The sequence below is a fragment of the Oryctolagus cuniculus genome, chromosome 9 (assembly GCF_051225735.1).
Source record: "Oryctolagus cuniculus isolate XC-2025 breed Fujian yellow rabbit chromosome 9, ASM5122573v1, whole genome shotgun sequence".
NCBI lineage: Eukaryota > Metazoa > Chordata > Mammalia > Lagomorpha > Leporidae > Oryctolagus > Oryctolagus cuniculus.
Window position 1 is genome coordinate 72,283,789 of NC_142875.1, and position 26,190 is coordinate 72,309,978.

Consider the following 26,190-nt stretch of genomic DNA (forward strand, 5'->3'; position numbering starts at 1 on the left):
ACTTAAATATTATTGTGCTGAAGATTGTTGATAATTAAATAACATTACGGCAGTGTCTAAAGAGATGTATATAAATTCCCAACTTTAATTTTCAGATCATCTCAGAATATGGTGAACAGATACTAGAAGAAACCAAAAAGTCTAAGCATAATGCACCAAGAAAAAAGGGTAACAATTCTGAAAATGTTTTTTCAATTTAGTTTCATTTATTTCAAAGGCAGAAAGAGAGGTAGAGACCGACAGATCTTTCATCCGCTGGTTCACTCCCCAAATGCCCACAAGAGCCAGGTCTGGGCCAGGCCACAGCTGGGAGCCAGGAACACAGTCCAGGTGTCCTGCTTAGGTGGCAGGAACCCAGGTGCACCTTCACAGGAAGTGGAATCAGGAGCCCAAGACAGGAATTGAACTCAAGCATTCTGATGCGGGATGCAGGCATCCTAGCTGATGTCCTAACTGCTGGGCCAAATGCCTGCCGCACAATAGCAATTTTGAATTTTTATGTTTTTTTTTTAAAGATATGTTTATTTGAAAGGCAAGGTGACAGAGAGAGGGAGAGGGGGAGGAAGAGAGAGACAGAGACCTAAGTGAATGGAGATGTCTCTAAACTTTCAGAGTTTAACATCAGGACTTAACAACAGAAATAGCTTCTTTGAACACGTGGAGTGTGTTATTGTGTGATTAAAGCCTGGAATCGCTCTTCAGGTTTTTTTTTTTTAAAGAATTATTTTATTTATTTGAAAGAGTTACACAGAGAAGGAGAGGCAGAGAGAGAGAGAGAGAGAGAGATCTTCCGTTCCATTGGTTCATTCCCCCAAATGACTGCAACAGCCAGAGCTGAGCTGAAGCCAGGAGCTTCTTCCAGGTCTCCCATGTGGGTGCAGGAGCCCAAGGACTTGGGTCATCTTCTACTGTTTTTCCAGGCCATAGCAGAGAGCTGGATCAGAAGTGGAGCAGCTGGGACTCGAACCAGTGCCCATATGGGATGCTGGTGCTATATGTTAGGGCTTTAACCTGCTACACCACAGCGTCGGCCCCAGGTTCTTTGCCTTGAAGACCCTCACTTGTCTCTTAAGCTTTGTGCTGATCCCATTAGGGAATTCATCAGGTGATTCTTCCTGTGTTTCTCTGCCCACCTTTTTCTTTTTAAGCAGACACCAGCAGAATCAGGATTGCCTTGGGAAATGAAGCAAGCTCGACGGTAAGTGCTTTAAAATGACATTTTTGAGACATCCATCTATGGGGCACTGGCTGCCCTTGGGTGCTCTGAGATATTGAAAGGCTGTGGGGCCCCAGCGGGGAAGCAGTTCTGCATCTTTGATGTGTGACGACATCATCAGTCTTGGAGCCCTGCACTGCTGGATGAGCTTCTGTAAGTCACCAGTTATTTGATCTGTTTCTTCATTTTTCTTTTAAAATATATTTTTTATTGTTAAAAAAGAACAGATTTCATGTATTTCAAAGATACAATCCGAGAACTTAAGGAAACCTCCCTCCATCCTTCTTTTCTTTTAATTTTTGCCATAGCATACTTTTGATTTACTTTATAATCACAGGCTTAATACTCCACTGAATATAGTGTTCAGCAGTAAAAAGTAGAAAGACCACTGTTCCACAGGAATATAGACAAGGGTTGTAAATGATCATCAGATGATAAGATGTCAATTTTATTCTTATACATTTAGGGTGTTTTTTTTTTGTACTCTATATATAAGCTACCATACATCAGAGAAAACATATGATGTTTGTGAGTTTGGCTCATCTCACTAAGCATAATGATCTCCAGTTGCATTCATTTTTTATTTGCAAAAGACAGGATTTCTTGATCAGTGACAATGGCCTCAAAGCACATGTAAGAGAATTATTCATATTTTCAATCATGGCTTTTTGTTTTTTATTGCAATAAAATATATATAGCCAAAAATTACCATTTTAGGCAATTTTAAGTGAACAATTCAACACCATTAATTTTACTTATAATATTGTGCAGCCATCACCACTGTTCCAAAACTTCATTGCTACCTGTGGGTGCCAGTTCGAGTCCCAGCTGCTGCACTTCCTATCCAGCTCCCTGCTAATGGTATGGGGAAGCAGTGGAAGACAGCCCAAGTCCTTGGGCCCCTGCAGCCACATGGAAAAGCCAGAAGAAGCTCCTAGCTTCAGATTACTCAGCTCCAACCTTTACAGCCATTTGGGGAGTGAAACAGTGGATGGGAAACCTTTCTCTCCTTCTCTCCCTCTGTCTGTAACCCTACCACTCAAATAAATAAAATAAAAACTTAAAAAAGCCAACTTTTCATTGCCCTAGATGGAAACTCTGAACCTATTAAACAGCCAGTCCCAGAGGGACAAATATCATATGTTCTCCCTGATCGGTGACAACTAACCAAGCACCAAAAAGGGAACCTGTTGAAGTGAAAAGGACACTATGAGAAACTGACTTGATCAACCCTTGTCCTGACTGTTGATGTACAACTTAATACTTTATCCCTTTTAGTATTTTTTTTTTGTTCTACTTAATACCATAATACCATTGGTTGAACTCTGTAATTAACACACAATTATTCTTAGGTGTTTAAATTAAACTGAAAAGTGATCTTTGTTAAACATAAGAGTGGGAATAAGAGAGGGAAGAGATATACAATTTGGGACATGCTCAAGCTGACTTGCCTCAAATGGTAGAGTTAGAAATGTGCCTGGGGATTCCAATTCAGTCCCATCAAGGTGGCATATACCAATGCCATCTCACTAGTCAAAGTGATCAATTTCAGTTCACAGTTGATCATACTGATAGGTCTAAGAGTCAAAGGGATCACATAAACAAGACTAGTGTCTGAAAATACTAACCGATAGAATAAAAAAGGGAGAGAACGATCCAACATGGGAAGTGGGATACACAGCAGACTCATAGAATGGCAGATGTCATAAACAGCACTCTGGCCTCAGAATCAGCCCTTAAGGCATTCAGATCTGGCTGAAGAGCCCATAAGAGTATTTTAGGCATTAGGCATGGAAAGCCAAGGCAGTCTGGAAAAAAAAAAAACACCTAAATGACAGATCTCTGCAAGTGAGATCCCAGTAGAAAGAACAGGCCATCAAAGTTGGAGATACCTTTCTCTGAAGGGAGGAGAGAACTAGAACTTCCAGTTTGACTATGACCTAAATCAGATCAATGTCCTCAAACTCAAAAGGCTTCCATAGCCTTGGCAACTCATGACAAGAGCCTAGGGAGATTACTGATGCCATAAACAAGAGTGTCAATTTGTTAAGTCAACAACAGGAGTCACTGTGCACTTACTCCTCATGTAGGATCTCTGTCCTTAATGTGTTGCTCAATGTGAATTAATGCTAGAATTAGTACTCAAACAGTATTTTACACTTTATGTTCTGTGTGGGTGCAAACTGTTGAAATCTTTACTTAATATATACTAAATTGATCTTCTGTATATAAAGAGAATTAAAAATGAATCTTGAAGTGAATGAAATGGGAGAGGGAGTGGGAATTGGGAGGTTTGCGGGTGGGAGGGAAGTTATGGAGAGGAAAAAGCCATTGTAATCCATAAGCTGTACTTTGGACATTTATATTTACTAAATAAAAGTTAAAAAAAAAACAATAAACCTGCATTTACCTGCCCCCAGCCCCAACCCAATCCTTGGTGACCTCAGGTTTGTTTTGGTCTCTATGAGTTTGCTTGTCTTTATATTTCCTAATCAGAATGTCACAAGATTTGTCCTACTGGGTCTGGCTTCTTTAACTTATGTAATGTTTTCAGGTTTCATCTGTGTAAATTCATTCCTTTTCACTGATAAGTGATTTTAGATCACTATTTTTAAAAAAGATTTTATTTATTTGAGAGAGTTACAGAGAGGAAGAGACAGAGAGAGAGATCTTCCATCTGCTGGTTCACTTCCCAGGTGGCCGCAATGGCTGGAGCTGACCCAATCCTAAGCCAGGAGCCAGGAGCATCTTCCATGTCTCTCACATGGGTGCAGGGGCCTAAGCACTTGGGCTATCTTCCATTGCTTTCCCAGGCCATCAGCAGAGAGCTAGATCAGAAAAGGAGCAGCCAGGATATGTACTGGCACCCATATGGGATTCCAGTGCCAGAGGCAGAGGCTTAGCCTATTACACCAGAGCACTGGCCCCGATCACTAATTTTTTTTTAATTTAAGTATTCTTTATTCAAAGGTGAAAAATGTACTTTTCTGCATTATTGCAAAAAAAAAATTCACTGGCACAAAACACTTTTGCAGCGAGTGAGAAAGCAATAAAATGTTGACTTTAATGGCCAGCGCCTTGGCTCACTAGGCTAATCCTCCGCCTACTGCACTGGTACTCCAGATGCTAGTCCTGGTCAGGGCGCCGGATTCTGTCCTGGTTGCTCCTCTTCCAGTCCAGCTCTCTGTTGTGGCCCAGGAGTGCAGTGGAGGATGGCCCAAGGGCTTGGGCCCTGCAACCACATGGGAGACCAGGAGAAGCACCTGGCTCCTGGCTTCGGATCAGCGCGGTGCGCCAGGCCGCAGCAGCCATTGGAGGGCGAACCAATGGAAAAGGAAGACCTTTCTCTCTCTCTCTCTCTCTCTCTCTCACTGCCCACTCTGCCTGTCCAAAAAAAAAAAAAGTTGACTTTAAAACTCAGTACTGTAAGTCATTCTGACAGTACTTTGCAAACTCAAAATTTCAAACTGCATTTTCGTTTTCTAAATTGCCCGTGGTACCTGAGGTTCCGGAAGCTCGGGCAGCTATTTCAGACAGGAAGGGGAGGAAGGAACTAGCAGAGGTCAAGGGATTTCCATTTCTTTTTCAGTCCCCACAGACTTCAGATTACAGATACTGGTTGCATCTGTTGAGATTCCTTGAATGATTTGCAAAATGAATTTTGTTACCCTTGCTGGTTGCATCCACTACAGAATCATTGTTCAAGTTGAACAAAAAGCTGCACATGTTATTTATCTTCTACTTTCCCTCTCCAGTCTACTTCATCTTGAGAAATTCCCCCTCCACGGTATTCAGAGATGAATTCATTTTCTGTACAGAGTCTTTGCTAAAACTCCCTCGGCCCGCCATCTGCGATGGTGCCAGCAGGAAATGCCCTTTGCAGTTGTACCTTTGTGCAGTGTGCTGCCCACAAGCGGGTTTCCTTTTCTTCTTAATTGGAGGATGTCCACATCCTCAGCAGGAGCTGGGCTATCACACTAGACTGACTCTAAATTCATATGCCTGTCTACATGTCTTGACCCCAGCTAACCCAGCAATGGCACAGAAGTGATCCTAGTAAGTGCCGGTGAGGACTCTCGTCTAGTGTAGGGACAGAAAGGAATGATACCTTTCTGCACTCATCAAAAAGGACATGGTCAATACCCTATAACAAAGACAGGTTAACAGGAGAGGGGCCGGCATTGTGGCAGAATGGGTTAAGCTGCCACCTGCAATACCAGCATCCCTATGGGTGCCAGTTTGAGTCCTGGCTGCTTCACTTCTGATCCAGCTCCCTGTTAATGTGCCTGGGAAAGCCACAGGTGAAGGCCCAAGTGCTTGGGCCCCTGCACCTATGTGGGAGAGCTGGAAGAAGCTCCTGGCTCCTGCTTTCTGTGTGGCCCAGCTCCAGCCATTGTGGCCATTTGGGGAGTGAACCAGTGGATGGAAGGTCTCTTTCTCTCTGTCTCTCCCTCTCTGTAACTCTGCCTTTCAAATAAATAAAATCAATCTTTAAAAAGAGAGAGAAAAAAGATTTAATCAACATATTACATGTCACAGAAGCCTTCATAAGGAAGACACAAAGACCCAGAAAAAGTGTCATTCTTATGCTTAGGTATGATAATACGTGGATGGGTGTGCAGACATGTGATTAGACAAAGGATATGGCTTAGTGGTAATAGACTGAGAGGGGAAATCCAGCAAGCCCTGCCTGTTCAGCTTTCTTCTCCGGCTCTCAGTACAGCACTTCTTCCTCCCAGGTATGGGACAGGACTTCTTCCCTGGAATGATGGCCTGATGACAAGGGTGTATCAGAGAATTTCTTGATGGCCAGTCTGAGGCACAAAGGTGGGAGAGGGCTAGTGTGATAGGTTTAGGATTACAGCTTACATTAGAAAGAGGGTTCTAGTTTCTTTTCTTTTTTTAAAGATCTATTTATTTATTTATTTATTTGAAAGAGTCACACACACAGAGAAGGAGAGGCAGGGAGAGAGGTCTTCCATCTGCTGGTTTACTCTCCAGTTGGCTGCAAGGGTGGGAGCTGTGCTGATCTGAAGCCGGGAGCTTCCTCCACATCTTCCCACATGGGTGCAGGGCCCCAAGGACTTGGGCCATCTTCTACTGCTTTTTCAGGCCATAGCAGAGAGCTGGATCAGAAGTGGAGCAGCCAAGATTCGAACCAGCTTCCACATGGGATGTCGGCACTGCAGGCAGCGGCTATACCTGCTATGCCACAGCACCGGCCCCAGGTTCTAGTTTCTATAGTCCACATTGGGGAAGAGGAATTCTGGTTTCTGTGACTCACTTTGGGGGAGAATGAGAGTTGGGGACAGGAGGGCAGGAGAAGGTCCCAGAGATCTTGATTCTGAGGCTGCTTCTGAGGGCTTGTAATGTCCTTTAGTTCAAAGCACTCAGCATATCAAAGTGCCATACTTGGGAGTACCGTGTTATGAGCCACAATAATAGCAGCCTTATAAAATGTCTTGATTTGAGATTACAGCATGGGGACCTGCATTGTACAGCAGGTTAAGCTGCCACCTGCAGTGCTGGCATCCCAAATGAGTCCCTGCTGCTTCACCTTTGACCCAGCTCCCTGCTAATGCACCTGGGAAAGCAGCAGAAGTGCTTAGGCTCCTGTACCCTTATGGGAAACCAGGATGGAGCTGCAGGCTTCTGGCTTCTGCCTGGCCCAGCCCTGGGTGTTGTGGCCGTTTAGGGAATGGCTGGATAGAACAGCTCCCTCCTTGATTCTGTCTCTCCTTCTCTCTGTCTGATGCTTTTCAAATAAATTTTTAAATCTTTTTTTTTTTTGACAAAGATATAAAATAGTTTTATTTTATTTTATTTTTTTAACTTTTATTTAATGAATATAAATTTCCAAAGTACGATTTATGGATTACAATGGCTTCCCCCCCATACTGTCCCTCCCACCCACAACCCTCCCCTTTCCCACTCCCTCTCCCCTTCCATTCACATCAAGATTCATTCTCAATTATCTTAATATACAGAAGATCAGCTTAGTATACATTAAGTAAGGATTTCAACAGTTTGCTCCCACACAGAAACATAAAGTGAAAAATAATAGATGATTTTTTTTAAATGATGATGAAATCAGATCAGACCTATTGTCATGTTTAATCCCAGTGAGAGTCAAGTTGGGAGTTGATAATTTCTTTCTTTTCTTTTTTTTTTTTTTTACAGAGGATCAGTTTAGTATACATTAAGTAAAGATTTCAACAGTTTGCACCCCCATAGAAACACAAAGTGAAATATATTGTTTGAGTACTCGTTATAGCATTAAATCTCAATACACAGCACATTAAGGACAGAGATCCTACATGAGGAGTAAGTGCACAGTGACTCCTGTTGTTGACTTTACCAATTGACACTCCTGTCTATGGCATCAGTAATCTCCCTATGCTCCAGTCATGAGTTTCCAAGGCTATGGCAGCCTTTTGAGTTCACCGACTCTTATCTTGTTTAGACAAGGTCATAGTCAAAGTGGAGGTTCTCTCCTCCCTTCAGAGAAGGGTACCTCCTTCTTTGAAGACCGGTTCTTTCCACTGGGATCTCACTCACAGAGATCTTTTGCCAGAGTGTCTTGGCTTTCCATGCCTGAAATACTCTCATGGGCTTTTCAGCCAGATCCGAATGCCTTTAAGGCTGATTCTGAGGCCAGAGTGCTATTTAGGACATCTGCCATTCTATGAGTCTGCTGAGTATCTCACTTCCCATGTTGGATCACTCTCCCCTTTATTTATTCTATCGGTTAGTGTTAGCAGGTACTAGACTTGTTTATGTGCTCCCTTTGACTCTTAGTCCTTTCATTATGATCGGTTGTGAACTGAAATTGATATCTTGGAATAGTGAGATGGCATTGGTACATGCCACCTTGATGGGATTGAATTGGAATCCCCTGGTATGTTTCTAACTCTACCATTTGGGGCAAGTCAGCTTGAGCATGTCCCAAATTATACATCTCTTCCCTCTCTTATTCCCACTCTGATGTTTAACAGGGATCACGTTTCAGTTAAATTTCAACACTTAAGAATAACTGTGTATTAATTACAGAGTTAAACCAGTCATATTAAGTAGAACAGACAAAAAAAATACTAAGAGGGATAATGTATTAAGTTGTTCATTAACAGTCAGGGCTATGCTGATCAAGTCACCGTTTCCCATAGTGTCCATTTCACTTCAACAGGTTTCCTTTTTGGTGTTCAGTCAGTTGTCACCGATCAGGGAGAACATATGGTATTTGTCCCTTTGGGACTGGCTTATTTCACTCAGCATGATGTGTTCCAGATTCCTCCATTTTGTTGCAAATGACTGGATTTCGTTGTTTCTTACTGCGGTATAGTATTCTAAAGAGTACATATCCCATTATTTCTTTATCCAGTCTACCGTTGATGGGCATTTAGGTTGGTTCCAGGTCTTAGCTATTGTGAATTGAGCTGCAATAAACATTAGGGTGCAGACCGCTTTTTTGTTTGCCAATTTAAATTCCTTTGGGTAAATTCCAAGGAGTGGGATGGCTGGGTCGAACGGTAGGGTTATCTTCAGGTTTCTGAGGAATCTCCAGACTGACTTCCATAGTGGCTTGACCAGTTTGCATTCCCACCAACAGTGGGTTAGTGTCCCTTTTTCCCCACATCCTCGCCAGCATCTTTTGTTGGTAGATTTCTATATGTGAGCCATTCTAACCGGGGTGAGGTGAAACCTCATTGTGGTTTTGATTTGCATTTCCCTGATTGCTAATGATCTTGAACATTTTTTCATGTGCCTGTTGGCCATTTGGATTTCCTCTTTTGAAAAATGTCTATTGAGGTTCTTGGCCCATCTCTTAATTGGGTTGTTGGTTTTGTGTTTGTGGAGTTTCTTGATCTCTTTGTAGATTCTGGTTATTAACCCTTTATCTGTTGCATAGTTTGCAAATATTTTTTCCCATTCTGTCGGTTGTCTCTTCACTCTCCTGACTGTTTCTTTTGCAGTACAGAAACTTCTCAATTTGATGCAATCCCAATAGTTGATTTTGGCTTTGACTATCTGTGCCTCCCAGGTCTTTTCCAGAAACTCTTTGCCTGTGCCAATATCTTGAAGGGTTTCTCCAATGTTCTCTAGTAACTTGATGGTGTCAGGTCGTAGATTTAGGTCTTTAATCCATGTTGAGTGGATTTTTGTGTAAGGTGTAAGGTAGGGGTCTTGCTTCGTGCTTCTGCACGTGGAAATCCAGTTTTCCCAGCACCATTTATTGAATAGACTGTCCTTGCTCCAGGAATTGGTTTTAGATCCTTGATCAAAAATAAGTTGGCTGTAGATGTTTGGGTTGATTTCTGGTGTTTCAATTCTGTTCCATTGGTCTATCCATCTGTTTCTGTACCAGTACCATGCTGTTTTGATTACAACTGCCCTGTAGTATGTCCTGAAATCTGGTATTGTGATGCCTCCAGCTTTGTTTTTGTTGTACAAGATTGCTTTAGCTATTCGAGGTCTCTTGTGAAATTTTTAAATCTTAAAAAAGAAAAAAGATCATAGCATGAAAAGCCCATTACAACAAACCTCATTGAAAATTCTTATTACTGGGGCCAGCACTGTGGCATAGCAGGGAAAGCTGCCGCCTGTAGTGCTGGCATCCCATATGGGTACCAGTCCAAGTTCTAACTACTCTACTTTTGATCCCGTTCTCTGCTATGACCTGAGAAAGCAGTAGAATATGGCCCAAATGCTTGGGCCCCTGCATCCATGTTGGAGACCCAGAAGAAGCTCCTGGCTACTGGCTTCAGATTGGCCCAGCTCAGCCATTGTGGCCATTTGGGGAGTGAAGCAGCGGATGGAAGACCCTTCTCTCTGTCTCCCTCACTGTCTGTAGCTCTACCTGCCAAATAAATTAAAAAAAAAAAAGACACTTGGGATGCCTGCATCCCATGTTGAGTGCTTGGTTTGAGTCCTCCCTCCTTCACTTCCAGGACAGCTTCCTGCTAATGCACACCATGGGAGGCAGCAGACATGGCTCAAGTCCATGAGTCCCTGCCACCCATGTGGGAGACCCAGATGGAGTTCACTGGCTCCTAGCTTTGGCTTGGCTCAACCCAGCTGCTGTGGGCATTTGGAGAGTGAACCAGCAATTGGGAGATAGCTCTTCCCCTCTTCCCCCAACCCTGTTTGCTCGCACACTCTGTCTCTCATTCTGCCTTTCAAACAAATCAGTCAACAAAAACTTTTTAAAGAGGTATATACACATTAAAAAAAGAGAATATGATTTCTTGTTAAGAGCCATTAAGAAATGTAGCATTTGTTATCTACCATAGAAAGCATAGGCTACTGTGGATATGAAAATCCTCCTGGAGCTTCTTCCTTGTACATCATATACTTTATAACTACATATATACTATTTCTTAAAAATTCAGTTGCTTTTATTTTTTTAAAGGTTTATTTATTTAGGATGGGCATTGTGGCATAGCTTTTAAAATGAACACCTGTGGAGCTAGCATCCCATATGGGCACTGGTTTGAGCCCTGGCTGCTCCACTTCCCATCCAGTTCCCTGCTAATGTGCCTGGGAAAGCAGCAGAAGATGGCTCAAGTACCTGGGCTCCTGCACCCATGTTGGAGGTCCAGGAGAAGCTCCTGGTTCCTGGCTTCAGCCTGGCCCAGCCCTGGCCTTTAAGGCCATTTGGGTAGTGAACCAGTGGATGGAAGATCTCTTTCTTCCTCTCTGGCTTGGTCCTGCAAAGCCACACCATCGGGGAAGAGCAGGGCAGAGGTGTCCTTTCCCATAAAGAAACACTGGGGACAGGCTTCCATGAACATGTCCCTTTATTAACAGCCACGTAGGCTTTTTAAAGAGCAGGGAGAAGGGGCGTAACTAACTCAAGGGAACACTGACTACAGGACAGAACCGATACGGATGCCAATATGCCTCTCCAATCAGCTGGAAGGTCAAGTAGCTTTCCAGGTGGGCCTAATGGGCCTTGGCCACACCTGGGAGCAGTTCACCTGATTGGCAGAAGGTGGGAGTGGGGAGAAATGTGCTTGGGCTCAGGCTAACTGCTGGGATTGCCCACATCCCTCTCTGTCTCTTATTCTCTCTGTATAACTCTGACTTTCAAATAAATAAATATATATATATATATTTAATTAATTTATTTATTTAGAAAGAGTTACAGATAAAGAGAGGGAGAGGAGGAGAGAGAGACTGAGAGATCAAGATCTTCCATTTGCTGGTTCACTCCCCAAATGGCTGTAACAGCCAGGACTGGGCCAGGCTGAAGCCAAGAGCCAGGAGTTTCATCCAGATCTCCCACATGGGTGCAGAGGCCCAGGTACTTGGGCCATCCTCCAGTACTTCCCCAGGCACATTTTGAGGGAGGTGAACAGAAAGTAGAGTAGCCAGGACTCAAACCTGTGCCCATATAGGATGCTGGCATGGTAGGCAGTGGCTCTATCTGCTATACCACAACACCAGCCCTCCAAACTCAGTCACTTTAATGATTTATTTTACCTTTTTTGTTTGTTTGTTTCCTTTGCTACTTAGATTTGAAAGAACACTGTTGCTAAATCTGAGTTTGAAAGAGAAAATAAATACTTCTGAATCCTTAGGGTACTTTTGTAGCTATAGAGGAATAAATAAAATGACATGCTTGGCATTCCTCTTTACATTTCAGAACCAGGCAGTAAGTCAGTGCATCTGAGGCAAGCCGGCTCACCAGGCCCTCATAGGCGGCAGTGGGAGAAAAATGTACCTGGTACAGCTTTGACAGCTTTGGAAAACGCGTCCATCCTCACTTCCAGTGTAACAGCAGAGGATGACAAAGGTGAGTACAGTCGGCCCATAGCATCCCTGGGGGGTTGGTTCCCGGACCCTCTGAAGATAACAAAATCTGAAGATGGCTCAAGTCCCTTATATCAAATTTAAAGTATCCTCCTATGTACTTTAAAAAAAATCCCTAGATTACTTAGTAAGACAGTGCAAGTGACATAAATAGTTGTTATACTGGGTTATTTAGGGAATAATGACAAGGGGAAAAGTGTAATCATTCAGTACAGACACAGTTTTTTAAAAACAGTGTTTCTGATACACAGGTGGTGGAGCACACGGTGCGGAGGGCTGACTGTGTCAGATCAAATGCAGTTATTTTATTATAGGACATTTGCTCATGGTTATGATGTGCTGGGATTTCTTTCTCTCTTTAATGTCACTCTGTGCAAGATACCAGGTGTCACACATCAGAGCACTACTCATACAAAAAGTGAAAAACATTGTAGTTGAGAATCAAATATAACTAACTTTGCCTGTGTGGGGAGCAACTGGGAGCAACTCGGACTAGACTAAGTTACTGGAATTAAGACTTATTCTATACATCTGCTCTCCCACAATATGGCGCTGGGAGAGGAGAAAACAGCTTCTTCCCAGCTGCCTCTCACAAACTTGACAAGCTGCAGGAGCTGCTCCTGATTGGAGGAGAGCAGCGTACTCGGCGTGTGGGTAGCAGAGTTGGGATTGGCGGAAGAGGACTATAAAGGAGGAGAGAGACAACATGCACCAGGAACATCTAAGGGGAACATCTATCTGAAGGAACACCTGTGCAGCCCCCGAGAGAGCCGGCCGGTGGTGTGCCGCTCCCCCGCAGAAGTGGGGAATGTGGCAGGGGGAACCGCCCTTCCACGGAGGTGGAAGGGATGGTAGCCAACCCGGGAAGAACCAGCAGCAAACCCGGGGAGGGCCGAGCAGACAAAAGAACAGCACAGGGTCCTGTGTCGTTCCTCCACGAAGAGGGGGAGCGACAGCCTGAAATGTGATCTGGGAGACAGATGCCGAACATCTTTTTTTTATTTGGTGCTAATTTTTATCTTTTCCCTCTAGGTGGTTCTGTAATCAAATACAGTGAAAATAACGCCTGCAAGCAGTGGCTCAAAGAGACCCCTGACACCTTGTTGAACATCCTTCAGAATGCTGATCTCAGCCTGGCGTTTCAGACCTACACACTTTATAGAATGGTAATTGGTGCCTGTAATTGTGGAAACTCTTCAATTTTTAAAAAAGTATGAGATATATATATAACATAGAATACACCACCTTGACCATTTTAATGCCATTCAGCCAGGTACAGAGTGTTCCCTTTGTACTGACATCGCCACTATCCCACCACCAAGTTTTTCTCACCTTCCAACACTGAGACTCTAGACCCATTTAATAGTAATTCCCCATTCTCCCTTCCTAGAAACCCTGCAGCTGTAAAATTGTGAAGTACGTCTTAGCATTGTATTTTTAGAGGTCCCTGAAATCTGTTCTAGCCTGTCTTAAGCTGCAATTAAAATTTTCCATGTGGCTACTTTACTCACATTGTTTAAAAAAAAGATTGACTTATTTATTTGAAAGGCAGTGAGGGAGAGAGAGATCGATCTCCCACCACTGGATCACTCCCCAGATGGCTACAACAGACTGGGCTGAGCCAGGCCAAAGCTGGGAGCTAAGAACTCTGTCCTGCTCTCTGACATGGGTGGCAGTGGGCCAAGCACTTGGGCCATCATCCACTGCTTTCCCAAGTTTGTTAACGGGAGCTAGATTGGAAGCTGAGCAGCCCGTTCTTGAGCCAGCACTTCAATATGGGATGCTGGCATCTCAAGTAGTAGCTTAACCAACCCACTGTGCCACAGTGCATTCCCTAGAGCTTCATTGAGCTATTTGCCCATTTGTTTGCTTATTTTAATAATCATGCTACTACTTTTTTTTAAGAGTAGCCCATTTTTACCATGCAAGTGTTGGACATTACTTTTGTGACAGCCCCAAGATTTCTTTTGCTGTGTCCTTGAATTCAGTTATATTGAATAGAACTTAAAAGGGATGATCAAGCAGGATTTGATTTTTAAAGTTTTTCTATAGACATTTTTAGTAAACTTGTACAAAATAACCTTTTATACTTCTAACCCTAGGGATCCAGGCCAAAGGCCTGCATGAAGGGTGCGTGCATGTGTATAATTTTGATAATTCAATTCCTGAGCCACCTTCCTAGGTTAAAATTGGAGACAAGTTATACCAAGAGCCTATAGTGGTATATAGTAAGTCTGAACTTTATTTATTGTAGCAGATTGAGGTCTGTTTTGGCAATATTTATTGATTTACTAACAGATTAAGATTTAAAATAAACCAGTAAAACACTGTTTCTGCTTTGAAGACTGAAGGCATTTATTGCCAGGGAAACCAGCGCTGTACCGTGTGCACATTCCAATAGGGCTAAACATGGAATGTGGGAGCCTGAGGAGGGCCAATACCTGGGAGAAAGGTCTCAGGAAGATTAATGGCTGCAATTTTGATTTAGAAATTATAGTCCTGGATTTTGTATCTGCTCAAATGATGAAGTCCTTGTCATTATAAGAAAATCATAATTTAAAAAATCTGTCCTAGCTCTATCTTGAAATGGTTTTTATTAAGATTTAATTCACATTTTTACATTAGAGTTTTTTTGTTTAAGTGAAAACTCAAAAGTAATCACTATCTGGAAAATTTTTTTTATAAAATTATGTATTTTTGTTTGATTTGAAAAAGAGAGAGACAGATAAACAGGAAAGATCTTCCATCTATGGGTTCACTCTTCAAATGCCCACCATAGTTGGAGCAAGGCCAGTCTGAAGCCCGGAACCAAGAACTCAGTCTGGGTCTCCCGCATGGGAGGCAGGGACCCTCATATTTGGGTCATCACCTTCTGTCTCCCAGGGTGTACACTAGCAGAAGGCTGAATCAGAAGCAGAGGAGCCAAGACTCAGACCAGCACTCTGATATGGAATGTGGGCATCCCAAGCAGGATCTTAACCACTGCACCAAACACCCACCCCCTAGAAACTTAAAAATATGTGTGGGACAAGCATTGTGGCACAGCAGGTGAAGCAACTGCCTACAATGCCAGCGTCTCATATGAGCACAGGTTTGAGTCCCAGCTGCTCCACTTCTGATCTGGCTCCCTGCCTGGCAAAGCAACAGCAAGTGGCTCAAGTACTTGGCCCCCTGCCAGCCACATGGGAGACAAGTATGGAGTTCCTGGTTCCTGGCTTTGGTCTGGCACAGCCCCTACCATTGAGGCCATTTGTGGAGTAAAACAGTGGATGGAAGATCTCTTTCCTCTGTCTTTCTCTTTCAGTAATTCTGCCTTTCCAATAAATAAATAAATCTTACAAAACAAACAAGCATGCGCGTAGGACCGAGTGTGTGGTGTGGTGGTTGTGATGCTGTCATCCCATATCAGAGTACTGGTTTGAGTCCTGTCTCCTCTGCTTCCAGTCCAGCTTCCTGCTGATGCACCTGGGAAGGCAGCAGAGGATGACTCAAATAGCTGGGCCCCTGTCACCCACATGGGAGACCCAGATGGAGTTTCAGACTCCTGGCTTTGGCCTGACCCTGCCTCCCTGTTGTGGCCATTTAGGGAGCATACCAGCAGATGAAAAATCTTTCTCTTTCCTTCTCCCTCTTTCCCTTTCTCTATCTTGCTCTGCTTTTCAAATAAACAATAAATAAGCTTTTTTTTTAAAGCATGGGAGTGCCCTTCAGCTCACTACATTTTCCCCTGTTCAATGAGAAGACTTAGGGAGAAAAGGCTCAAAGGAAAAAGAATTCACTGTTATCCAACTTCCAATGAAAGTTTAATGCTTTAATATAGATTAATTTTAATGATTTAATATAGATTATTATATTTCAAAGTTTTTTATTGTGAGTTATTTTCCTGTTAAAGAACTGGTCTTTAAAAATATTTCTTTTTAATTTTTTTTAAAAATTTTATTTAAGGAATACAAACTTCATGTATTAAATATATACAAATTTGGGAACATGATGATTCTTCTCCCCTACCTCCCTCCTGCCCATACTCCCCTCCTTCTTCCTCCTCACTCTCCCTTTCCCATTATTTTCTTTTTTTTTTACAAAGGTCAGTTTTCAGTTACTTTTTTATTCGTAAAATTAACCCTACATTAAGTAGAGAATTCCCTCAATAGTATGAACAAAAAAGAACAGAAACAAACAAACAAGAATAACATTGTTCCTTGACAGTCAAGAGCTGTTAAAAATCATCGCATCTCAAGGTGTCAGTTTCACTCCTATAGATTACCTTTTGAGTACTCCATTAGTTACCACAGATCAGAGAGACAATATGGTATTTGTCTTTTTGTGACTGGCTTATTTCACTATGTGTAATGGTTTCCAGTTGTATTCATTTTGTTGCAAATGTCTTTTTAAAAAATATTTTTTTATTTATTTGAGAGGTAGAGTTATAGACAAAGAGAGGGAAAGACAGGGAAAGATCTTCCATCCTCTGGTTCACTCCCCAAATGGTTACAATGGACAGAACCAGGCTGATCCGAACCAGGAACCAGGATCTTCTTCCAGGTTTCCCACACAGGTGCAGGGGCCCAAGCACTCAGGCCATCCTCCACTGCATTCCCAGGCCACAGCAGAGAGCTGGATAATAAGCAGAGCAGCCAAGACTTGAACTGGTGCCCATATGGGATGCCAGTAATGCAGGCGGAGGATTAACCTACTGAGACACAGCGCCGGTCCCCCAAATATTCATTTTCAATTAACTTTATACAGAGAAGGCCAACTCTATACTAAGTAAAGATTTCAACAATTTGCACACACACGCACACACACACACACACACACACAAACTGTTTGAGAACAGGTTTTACAGTTAATTCTCATAATACAACTCATTGAGGACAGAAGTCCTGCATGGGGAATTAGTGCATAGTGACTCCTGTTGTTGATTTAACAATTAACACTCTTATGTATGACATCAGTGATCACCCAAGGGTCTTGACATGAGATACCAAAGGTATGGAAGCCTTTTGTGAATACAAACTCTGTCAGTGTTTAGATAAGGCCATAAGCAAAGTGGAGGTTCTCTCCTCCCTTCAGAAAAAGTACATCCTTCTTTGATGGACACTTCTTTCCTCTTGGGTCTCTTTCACAGAGATCCTTCTTGTAGGACATTTTTTTTGCCATAGTGTCTTGGATTTCCATGCCTGAAATGCTATCATGGGCTTTTCAGCCAGACCAGAAAGCCATAAGAGCTGAATCTGAGGTCACAGTGCTATTTAAAGTGATTATCAGTCTATGAGTTTACTGTGTTACAGCTGTTCTTTAACTGAGAATTTAAAAGAGCTCTTGGGACCCTTGGGATGTGTTCTTGGGAATAGAGCAATGCACATGGCCAGCTGATGGAACTGTATTGAACAACTTCCAAGGGGAGCCCCTAAATGAAGTGACCTCATTCCTGTCTATTGATATCCAGCTATGCCATAAATGAGTGTGAGTGGGAGAGCAGATAGGGTGGGAAGAATCACTATGTTCCTAAATTTGTATTTATGAAATGCATGAAGTGTATATACTTTAAATCAAAGGTTTCTGGGGCAAAAAATGCTACCACCTCACTTGCTGGGATGCTGTTGTGACTGTGTATGGCTAACTCCTACTCCTGCTCCCCCTCAGTCTAACCTCTTTACTGATCTCTGCAATTTTTGTATTTGGGTCTATATATCCTGTGTGTCTACAAGTATGCCTATGTTTCAGGAAAAACCCTGTGTATGAGAACCAGCTGCCACAGGGAAAAGGGGCTGAGAGACCAAAGAAGAAAAATCCAAGATTAGATAGAAAGTGATTTATTGAGAGCACAGAAGTGTAGGCTGTGGTGGTGTACATGACACAATGGATCCACACAACCTCAGTCAATGGGAAGGGGGTCCCCAGCTAACCTAACAGCACCTGGACCATCTCAAGCAACAGTACTGTTCCAAGGATTAGACAGGGGACATTCCACCTGCAGGTCTGGCAGATCTTAATGACTTCCTTTATCTCACAAGGTTTGGAATGACCCTCGGGGCTACCGCAAGGGGAAGAGGACAGATGTGTCCAAAATGGCTTTGGTCACATCATACTGAATCCCTACATCATAATTATGAATTTGTACATTTTATATTCATCTTCAGGAGTCACTGGGTCTGGCCCTGCCATGGCAGCCACAGATGGGACTCCATAATTCAATAACTCCTTAGCAGGCTAATTTTAACTTGGTAATTTGTATGGCCCACGCATGATGTTATAAATATCCAAATGACCTTTGGTGAAAGGAATCTCCCTTTTGCTCAGTTCTTTTTTTTTTTTTTTAAAGATTTTATTTATCTATTTGAGAGAGAGAGTTACAGACAGTGAGAGGCAGAGACAGAAAGGTCTTCCCTCCGTTGGCTCACTCCCCACATGGCTGTAACAACCGGAGCTGCACCAGGAGCTAAGTGCTTCTTCCAGATCTCCCACACAGGTGTAGGGGCTCAAGCACCTGGACCATCCTCTACTGCTTTCCCAGGCCATAGCAGAGAGCCTGATGGGAAGAGGAGCAGTCGGGACTAGAACCAGCACCCATATGGGATGCCGGCACCACAGGTGGAGGGTTAACCTAGTTAGCCACAGCACAGGCCCCTGCTCAGTTCTTGATCCTTAGCATCTAGCACATAGGAGCTGCTTAATGTATGTTTGCTGAATGAATGAATGGAATGGAGTGGCTTAACAGAGTGTAGTATGTCTTTATATCATGCAAGATCAGCTTTAAAGGACAGTTTATACTGGATACTGTTACAAAACTCAGGTCACTTCTAAGTATGAAAACCTGTGCTTTGTTTGTTTATATTGTAAGTTTACATTTTCTGATGACTGCTTTTATTTTTCTAAGTAAATCACCCTGTGTTTACAAACACTGGAGATGCTGTGATGCATTTGCCTTTGCTTGGTAGCTTGTTGGTACCTGAAACCCCAAGCTTATCTGGAAAGGTCTTTGTAGCACCTGATAAAGGCTTTGTTTGCCCTCCAACAGCTCATCCCTGAACACACCAGGCTCCACTGTTTGTCTATGGAAATTGTGAAGTTTTCCCAGTTTGAAGCAGCATAAGAAAAATAAGGAGGATGTCTTGATATTTTCCTAAGGCTAAATTAATACCACATAAGTTCTATCAATAAATACTGTCTGTCATGTGCTAGGTATGTTCTAGGACTCCAAGATACACCAGTGATCAAAAGAGGCAAAAATCTCTGCACTGCTGCATTTGGTTTCTATTGCTGCCTAGCAAATGACCACAATCTAGTTGGTTAAAACAGCTACCATTTATGAGCTCTTAAATCCTGCAGCTCAGAAGGTGGGGCTTGGCTTAGCTGGAGAGTCTGCTCAGGGTCTCATGCAGTTGAAATGAGGGTGTCAGCTGGGATTGCAGCTCATGGTCCTTTTCTGAGCCTACTCAGGTTGCTGTTTGGCCTGTTCATGTTCATTTCCCTGCAATTTTAAGACATAAGCCCCTACTTTCTTGCTGGCTGTTCAGCAGCTGGCAACTAACCTGTTAACGGGGCCTCTGCTGTCGGCTTCAAGAAGTGGGCCTCTGTACCTTGCCATTTGGCCTCCTTAACAGAGTGTGGAGATCCTTCTCTTCCTTTGTTTCTGACCTCTAGATACAGATTAAAATGGATCATGTAGTTAGGTCACTTCCACCTGGGTAATCTGCCTTTCCATTGACCCTGAGTCAGCTGATCAGTGCCTTTACATCAGCAAAGTCCCCTTGTAATGTGACATAACAGTCCCGGGAAGAGTGGTTCCACCCTCACTCAGGGGTTAGAGTCATCTGTGGTTTGTTCACCAGGGCCATCATACATCCTAATGCAACTATAGGACTTAACCTTCTTGGAGCTAGGGAGTAGGGAGAGGCAGAGGACAAATGTAAATGTAATTCATGAGCTTACTTTATATAGCAAGGTGACAAGTGCTGTCAGAAAATAGAATGGAATGAGATGGGGGGTGGGAGGGTGCAGTTTTAAATAGAGTGGTCTGGAAGGACTTATGAAGGTGACATTGGAGCAAAGATTTGGAGGAGGTAAGGAAAGAGTCCTGCTGATGTCTCAGGAAGAACCTTCTAGGCTAAGGGAATGAACACTGCAAAGGCATGAGGCAAGAGCAGGCCTGATGTGCTAAAGGACCAGCCAGAGCTGTTGGGAGAACAGCTCACCGGGGGCCTTCAGCATCCACTGCTGGGTATCCCAAGAATGCAAGGTCCTGTCCACTGTCTACCTGGGCTGTTTCTCAGGACTGTGTTTGCTGAGAGCAACTTTTAAAGATGAGGTGACATCTCCCTGAAGACAGCAGCCTTGCTTCCTTCTCGCTGTGAAAGCAGTAGCTTCCCTGCCCTCAGTGTGATGAAGCCCACCCCCATGTACCAGTGTCCATCCAGACCCACCTGTGTTGGTTCTGTGGGATTTCAGTGACATAGAGAACCAGTGTTAATATGAAGCTCTGGCTACTGCTTTTGCCAGACACAATAACATCCTTTGTTTCTTACCTGGGAGTCTCATGACTTCTGCCAGCATTTGTGAAGTAGAAAGCAGCCAGTTAGTAGGGTAGAATCTCAGATTCTTCATAGAACCTTCCCTGATGTCATTGTGAGTAGAGCATAATGATCAAGAAGAAAATAGGAGATTTGTTTTTTATTCTTTATTCTGATAGTATGTACTTCCCAGATTTTTGGTATTAAAATGCCTTTATTTTGTGGAATGATAGTGATAGTAGATGATATTTCATCAAACGATTGAAATAGGCATCATTGCATGCTAATGCAAAAGAAAAAATTCTTACAGATGCTGACACAGTGCTTTCTCCTCATTTATGATTTTTATATGCATAGACAGACCTCTTTTTAGATTTACTTAAACATAGTTTCATATTACTATTGTGCATATAGAAACAAGAAAATGTAAGTGAATAAAATTGGCTAATGTATTTTTTAATGTATTCTAAAAATTATGCAGGAGCAAGCATTTGGCCTAGCAGTTAACATGTTGGCTCAGGCACCCACAGCAGATATCAGAGCGCCTAGATTCAATACCCACCTCCAGTTCCCTACTCCAACTTCTTGCCAGTGCCTGTCCTGGAGAGCAGAAGGCTATGCAGGAGATCTGGACTGAGTGTCCAGCTCCTGACTTCTGTGGGTATTTAAGGAGTGAACCAAGGGATGGAATCTTTCTTCCTTTGTCTGTCTTTGTCTCTCAAATATTTTTTTAAAATTTTTAGGAAGTTTTTAAAAATTATGCACACAGTGAAAACATTAAGACTGCTGGCCCTACAGCAATTGATAAGAAGATTCTAACGTCTGTAAGACACAAACTTGATTTTTCAAGAGTGTGTTTTAGAGTTGATAATTATAGCAACAGTTAAGGTATGTTGGGACTTGGCTAATAAAGATTGCAGCCCTAATATATTTTTTAAAGATTTATTTGAAAGGCAGAGTTACAGAGAGGCAGAGGCAGAAAGGGAGAGAAGTCTTCTATTTGCTAGTTCACTGCCCAAATGGCTGCTGTTGCTGTGCTGATCTGAAGCCAGGAGCCAGGAGATTCTTCTGGGTCTCCCACACAGGTGCAGGGACCCAAGGACTTGGGCCATCTTCTACTGCTTTCCCAGGCCACAGCAGAGAGCTGGATTGGAAATGGACTTGAACTGGCACCCATATAGGATGGCAGCACTGCAGGCAGCCGCTTTACCTGCTATGCCACAGCCCCAACCCCACAACCCTAATATTATTGCCCCTTAATTGTTTTTGCAAGGTCTATGATCCATGAGCTTTATAAGTCTAGAAACTCTTTATTTCCCTGTCACTCTTTCAAATAAATATTAAACAACAAAAAAGGCAATTAACACTGATAACACTGATTAATGGGGAAAAAGGATATGCTTATATTAGAGCCAATTAATGCTCATTTGCCTGAATAGTCTGAGATGGTTCAACCATGATAATCCTGAACCTGTCCGTTTCTTTCACCAAAAGCCAGTGTAGTGTAAGGCTGAGTCCAATGGAGGTTAGTGGAAAGGAAATGAAGTGGACCCCTCAGTTTCCTTATTCTGATTCCCCTCTCATTTTGAAGTTGCCATCCCTTCCTTGCCTTCGTAGTTCTTTCAATGACTGAGTTACAACAAAAATCAAGTAGTATGGTGCTGAGGATAACTGATCTCCAGATGTGAGGGTATATATTGGGGAGCATCTTCTTAGGAGCCTTCTTAGATCTCCAGTCAGACTTATCACTCACCCTTCCTTCCTTCCTTCCTTCCTTCCTTCCTTCCTTCCTTCCTTCCTTCTTTCCTCCTTCCCTCCCTCCCTCCCTCTCTCTCTCTCTCCCCCTCTCTCTCTTTCTTTCACCTATTTATTTGAAAGGCAGAGTTACAGAGAGAGGGGGAGACAGAGAGTGATCTTCCATCTGCTGTTTTGTTACCCAAATTGCCACAATGGTCAGGGTTGGGCCAGGCCCAAACCAGGAGCATCTTCTGGGTCTCCCATGTGGGTAGCAGGTACCCAAGCACTTGGGCCATCTTCCATTGCTTTCCCAGGCACATTAATGTGGAGCAAAGGTTGGAAATGGAGCAGCCAGAACAAACCAGCACCCATATGAGTGCATGCATCACTGGCAGCAGCTTAACCCACTGAACCACAACACCAGCCCCCTGTCACTTTCTGCTCTCTACACCCTGAAGCCCACAGACATCCAATCCAGCACTGGTCACACAATGTGGAATGACTCCCCAACTAGACAGAGCAGGAGGACAGCTTATTTGCTGCATATCCCTAACAGCATTTCTTACTGATCACATGTCCTTGATAAAAGTGTGTTGTTGAATAAATGGATTACTCCTTAAGAAGGGAGATGAGGGGGGCAGGCATTTGGCACAGCAATTAAGCAGCTGCCTGGGACACCCATAGGAATAATATGAGTGTTTAAATTTTTAAAAATTTTTTTACATATTTGAAAGAGTGACACAAAGAGAGATGCACAGAGACAGACACAGAGAGATCTTTTATCCACTGGTTCATTCCCCAAATGCCCATAACACACAGAGCTGCCCCTGGTTGAAGCCAAGAGCCAGGACCACATCTGAATCTCCCTGGTCTCCCCGGTGGATGGCAGAGATCTCAAGTACATGTGCCACTATCTGCTGCATCCCTGGTGTATTACAGGAAGCTGTTTGGAAGCAGAATAGTCAGGATGTAACGGGGCACCCCAATGAGATGCTCATGTCACAAGCAATGACTTAATCTGCTATGCCAGAACTCCTGTCCCCATACATGCAAACAAATTTAACAGATAAAAACACAACATATTATCAAACTTTTGATGCAGGACCAAGGCATTGAGTTCATGGACTAGAGTTCTGAATATTCTTTCTTATGTAAGCTCTGCCTCTTATTTTTTTTTGTATTTTATTTTATTTTATTTATTTATTTTTAAACTTTTATTTAATGAATATAAATTTCCAAAGTACAGCTTATGGATTACAATGGCTTCCCCCCCACAAACGTCCCTCCCACCCACAAGCTCTGCCTCTTATTTAGAATTTTGTTTCCTTTCTTTAGTGTAGAATAAGAATTTCTGAATAATCTGTATTCACAATCCTCTTAGAGCTTTTCTAACTATATTTTACTTGTCTCATCCAACATTTAGGTAAATGAAATTTTTTTCTTTAGTCAATTTTTCTGAGTCCTCCAAAACATTCAATGTGGTCTTCTACAGATATAATCCTCTTTCTTTTTCTATTCCTACTATATCAGTCTATATAATAGTTACAATGACAAACATAAGTGGCATAAGAAGATTTGGGGAAAACACAAGGGTCTCGGTAAGCATCAGTGTGATTGGTGGGAACAGAAATGTGTAGAAAAATGGAGAGCCCAGAAGCCACTAGTGATGACCTTGAGCGGGCAACACTATAGGAGAGCGTCCAGGAATCTACTGAGTAGGTTAGGAGAAGTCCACCAGAAAGAACAGTTGCTATTGTACTCAACAACATGTTTGAATAAATACACATGTTCATACCCCAACATAAGAAGGGGCTCTTAATCTTGGGGTACTGGGAGAGATTCACAGCTGCTACTTTTCCAGCAGATTTCTAATCCTTATAGTAATGTATTAATCATAATAGCTCTCACCACATTCTCATGTGTAGGCAATATTCTATGCATCTGACATGGATGAACTCATTTGATCTTTCCAGCCATCCTAGTAGGATGTTTCTGAATTATTTGCATTTTACAGATGAGGTACTGAGACACAAAGAAAGTGACTTGCCCAGAGTTACAGAGCTAAGAAACATTCGGTGGTTAAGTGGGCGTAGAACCCAGTCTGTTTTGACTCCACAGCCAGAGTTGTGATCTATTGTATACAGTATTATTTTCTGTTACATTCTCCACCTTTTGGAACTTTTTGGAACTTGGGAAGCAAATGGTTGTTAAATATCTGAACCCCTCCAGCGCCAAATGATGCCTTTTCTTACAGAAAAATGTCGGCTGTTTATTGTCATGGAATATTGTGATGGAGGGGATCTCATGAGAAGGATCAGCAGACAGTGGGGAGTGTTACTTAGTGAAGATCAGGTAAAATCGTTTCTAATTTGCCGTTTAATCTATATGTGGAGAGGAAGGATTACATTTAAAATGTCATAAGTTTGTATGAAACATGAACGAGTGGATCAATATTCTTGGTAAATTCAGGAGCTTGGCAGCCGCGGCGTCTGACCCGAGTCCTCGGCGCGGAGCGAGTGGCGGCGGCGTGGGCCTGGCGCCCAGCAGCTGGCGGACAGGTAGGTGGTGGCTGCCGGGCCCCATAGGGCCTGGTGCCGGGGAAGGGGGCCATGGGCCCTCCCGGGGACTTCATCTGGGCCCTGCGCGGGTGGGCGGGCGGGGCGCGGGCTCCCACAGCCTGGCTCCTCTGGCTGTGACCTGCGCCTCCGCCTCCGAGACACTTCCAGACCCCTGTCGCTTCCCTCGGGCCCCTGTCCTGGGCTCTGTGCCCGTGCTGGGCGACCCGCCTGGTGCCCCGGGTGTCTCGGGCTGGGTTAGAGACAGGGCCCCCGACAGCTGGGGCGCCCCCCGACGGCCAGAGCAGCCCGGCGGGTGCTGGGGGCTGTGCCCTGGTCTCCCCCCAGGGGGCTGTGCTCTGACTCCAAGGTGGCTGCGTGGCGGTCGCATGGGCGGGAGGGCAGCTGAGTAAAGCGGAGCCCCCAGCCACGGCCAGGCCCCCGGGCGGGATGTCACCCCTAGCCCTGCCCCGCCCGTGCCCGGCCTGCCTGCCGCGGAGAATTGTGGAAACACCGTCCCAGCAGCTGGTCAGCATGCAGGCCCCACATCTCAGCTCCTTGCTAAAGCGCCTCAGTGCTCGGGCCCCGCCCCCCTGTGGGAGACCAGGCTGGAGCTTCTGGCCTTGCCCTGTGCCTGCCAGGCCACTGCGGGCACCTGGGGTGAGCCAGCAGGTGATCTGGGCAGAGAAAGAGAGAGGTCGTCTGCACGCGGCTTCACTCCCCAGGGGACTGTAACCCCCAGGGCTGGGCTGCGCTGAAGCCAGGAACTCCATGGGGGCTCCCAGGTGGGCGCGGGCCCTGGCACTTGGGCGGTCTTCCACTGCGTTCCAGGCCATCATTCGGGACTCCATGTGGGCTGTGGCTTAAGCCTGTCCCCAAGTAAATCTTCCTTTTAAAAATGCAGTGCCCTCCCACGGTCCCCCCACAGAGGCTGGGCTCCCTGCACCTTGCCCACCCCCTGCCCCCAGCTGCTCTGTGCCTACCTGAGCCCGCTGGCCAGCCTAGGTCCAGCAGCCCCGGCCGTCCACTCAGCACCACCGTGAGCTCCTGCTGCTGGCCCCACCCCTACCCTGTCCCAGGTGTCCGGGCCTGCGGGCCGGTGATGCCCTGGTCTCTGGCAGCCTTGCTACACGCCAGCAACCCTCATGGCAACCAGTTCAGGTCCCCGCTGCTCCACTTCCGATCCAGCTCCCTGCTGGTGGGCCTGGGAAGGTGGTGGCAGACGGCCCAACCATGTGGCCCTGCCATCCATGGGGGAGACCCGGATCGAGTTCCAGGCTCCTGGTGTCAGCCTCTGGGGAGTGAACAGCGTTTAGAAGATCTTTCTCTGTCACCCGTCATCCTCTCCTTGTAGCTCTGC

The 26,190-nt window shown here is 44.2% G+C and overlaps 1 protein-coding gene across 6 annotated transcripts; it reads left to right on the plus strand.

Moving 5' to 3' along the window:
* Positions 1-772: 772 nt before the first annotated feature.
* LOC149124618 (uncharacterized) lies at positions 773-26,190 on the plus strand. Of its 6 annotated transcripts, none has more exons than XM_089304213.1 (4): positions 773-1,369; positions 11,859-12,008; positions 13,058-13,191; positions 24,530-26,190. In XM_089304213.1, exon 4 carries the CDS (start codon positions 24,710-24,712, stop codon positions 25,241-25,243), a length of 534 nt encoding a protein of 177 aa, XP_089160339.1. In that variant the 5' UTR covers positions 773-1,369; positions 11,859-12,008; positions 13,058-13,191; positions 24,530-24,709; the 3' UTR covers positions 25,244-26,190. The 6 variants fall into 6 exon arrangements, with proteins under 6 accessions (XP_089160339.1, XP_089160342.1, XP_089160340.1 ...); XM_089304216.1 differs by lacking the exon at positions 773-1,369 and adding an exon at positions 10,609-11,204; XM_089304214.1 differs by lacking the exon at positions 773-1,369 and adding an exon at positions 11,353-11,516.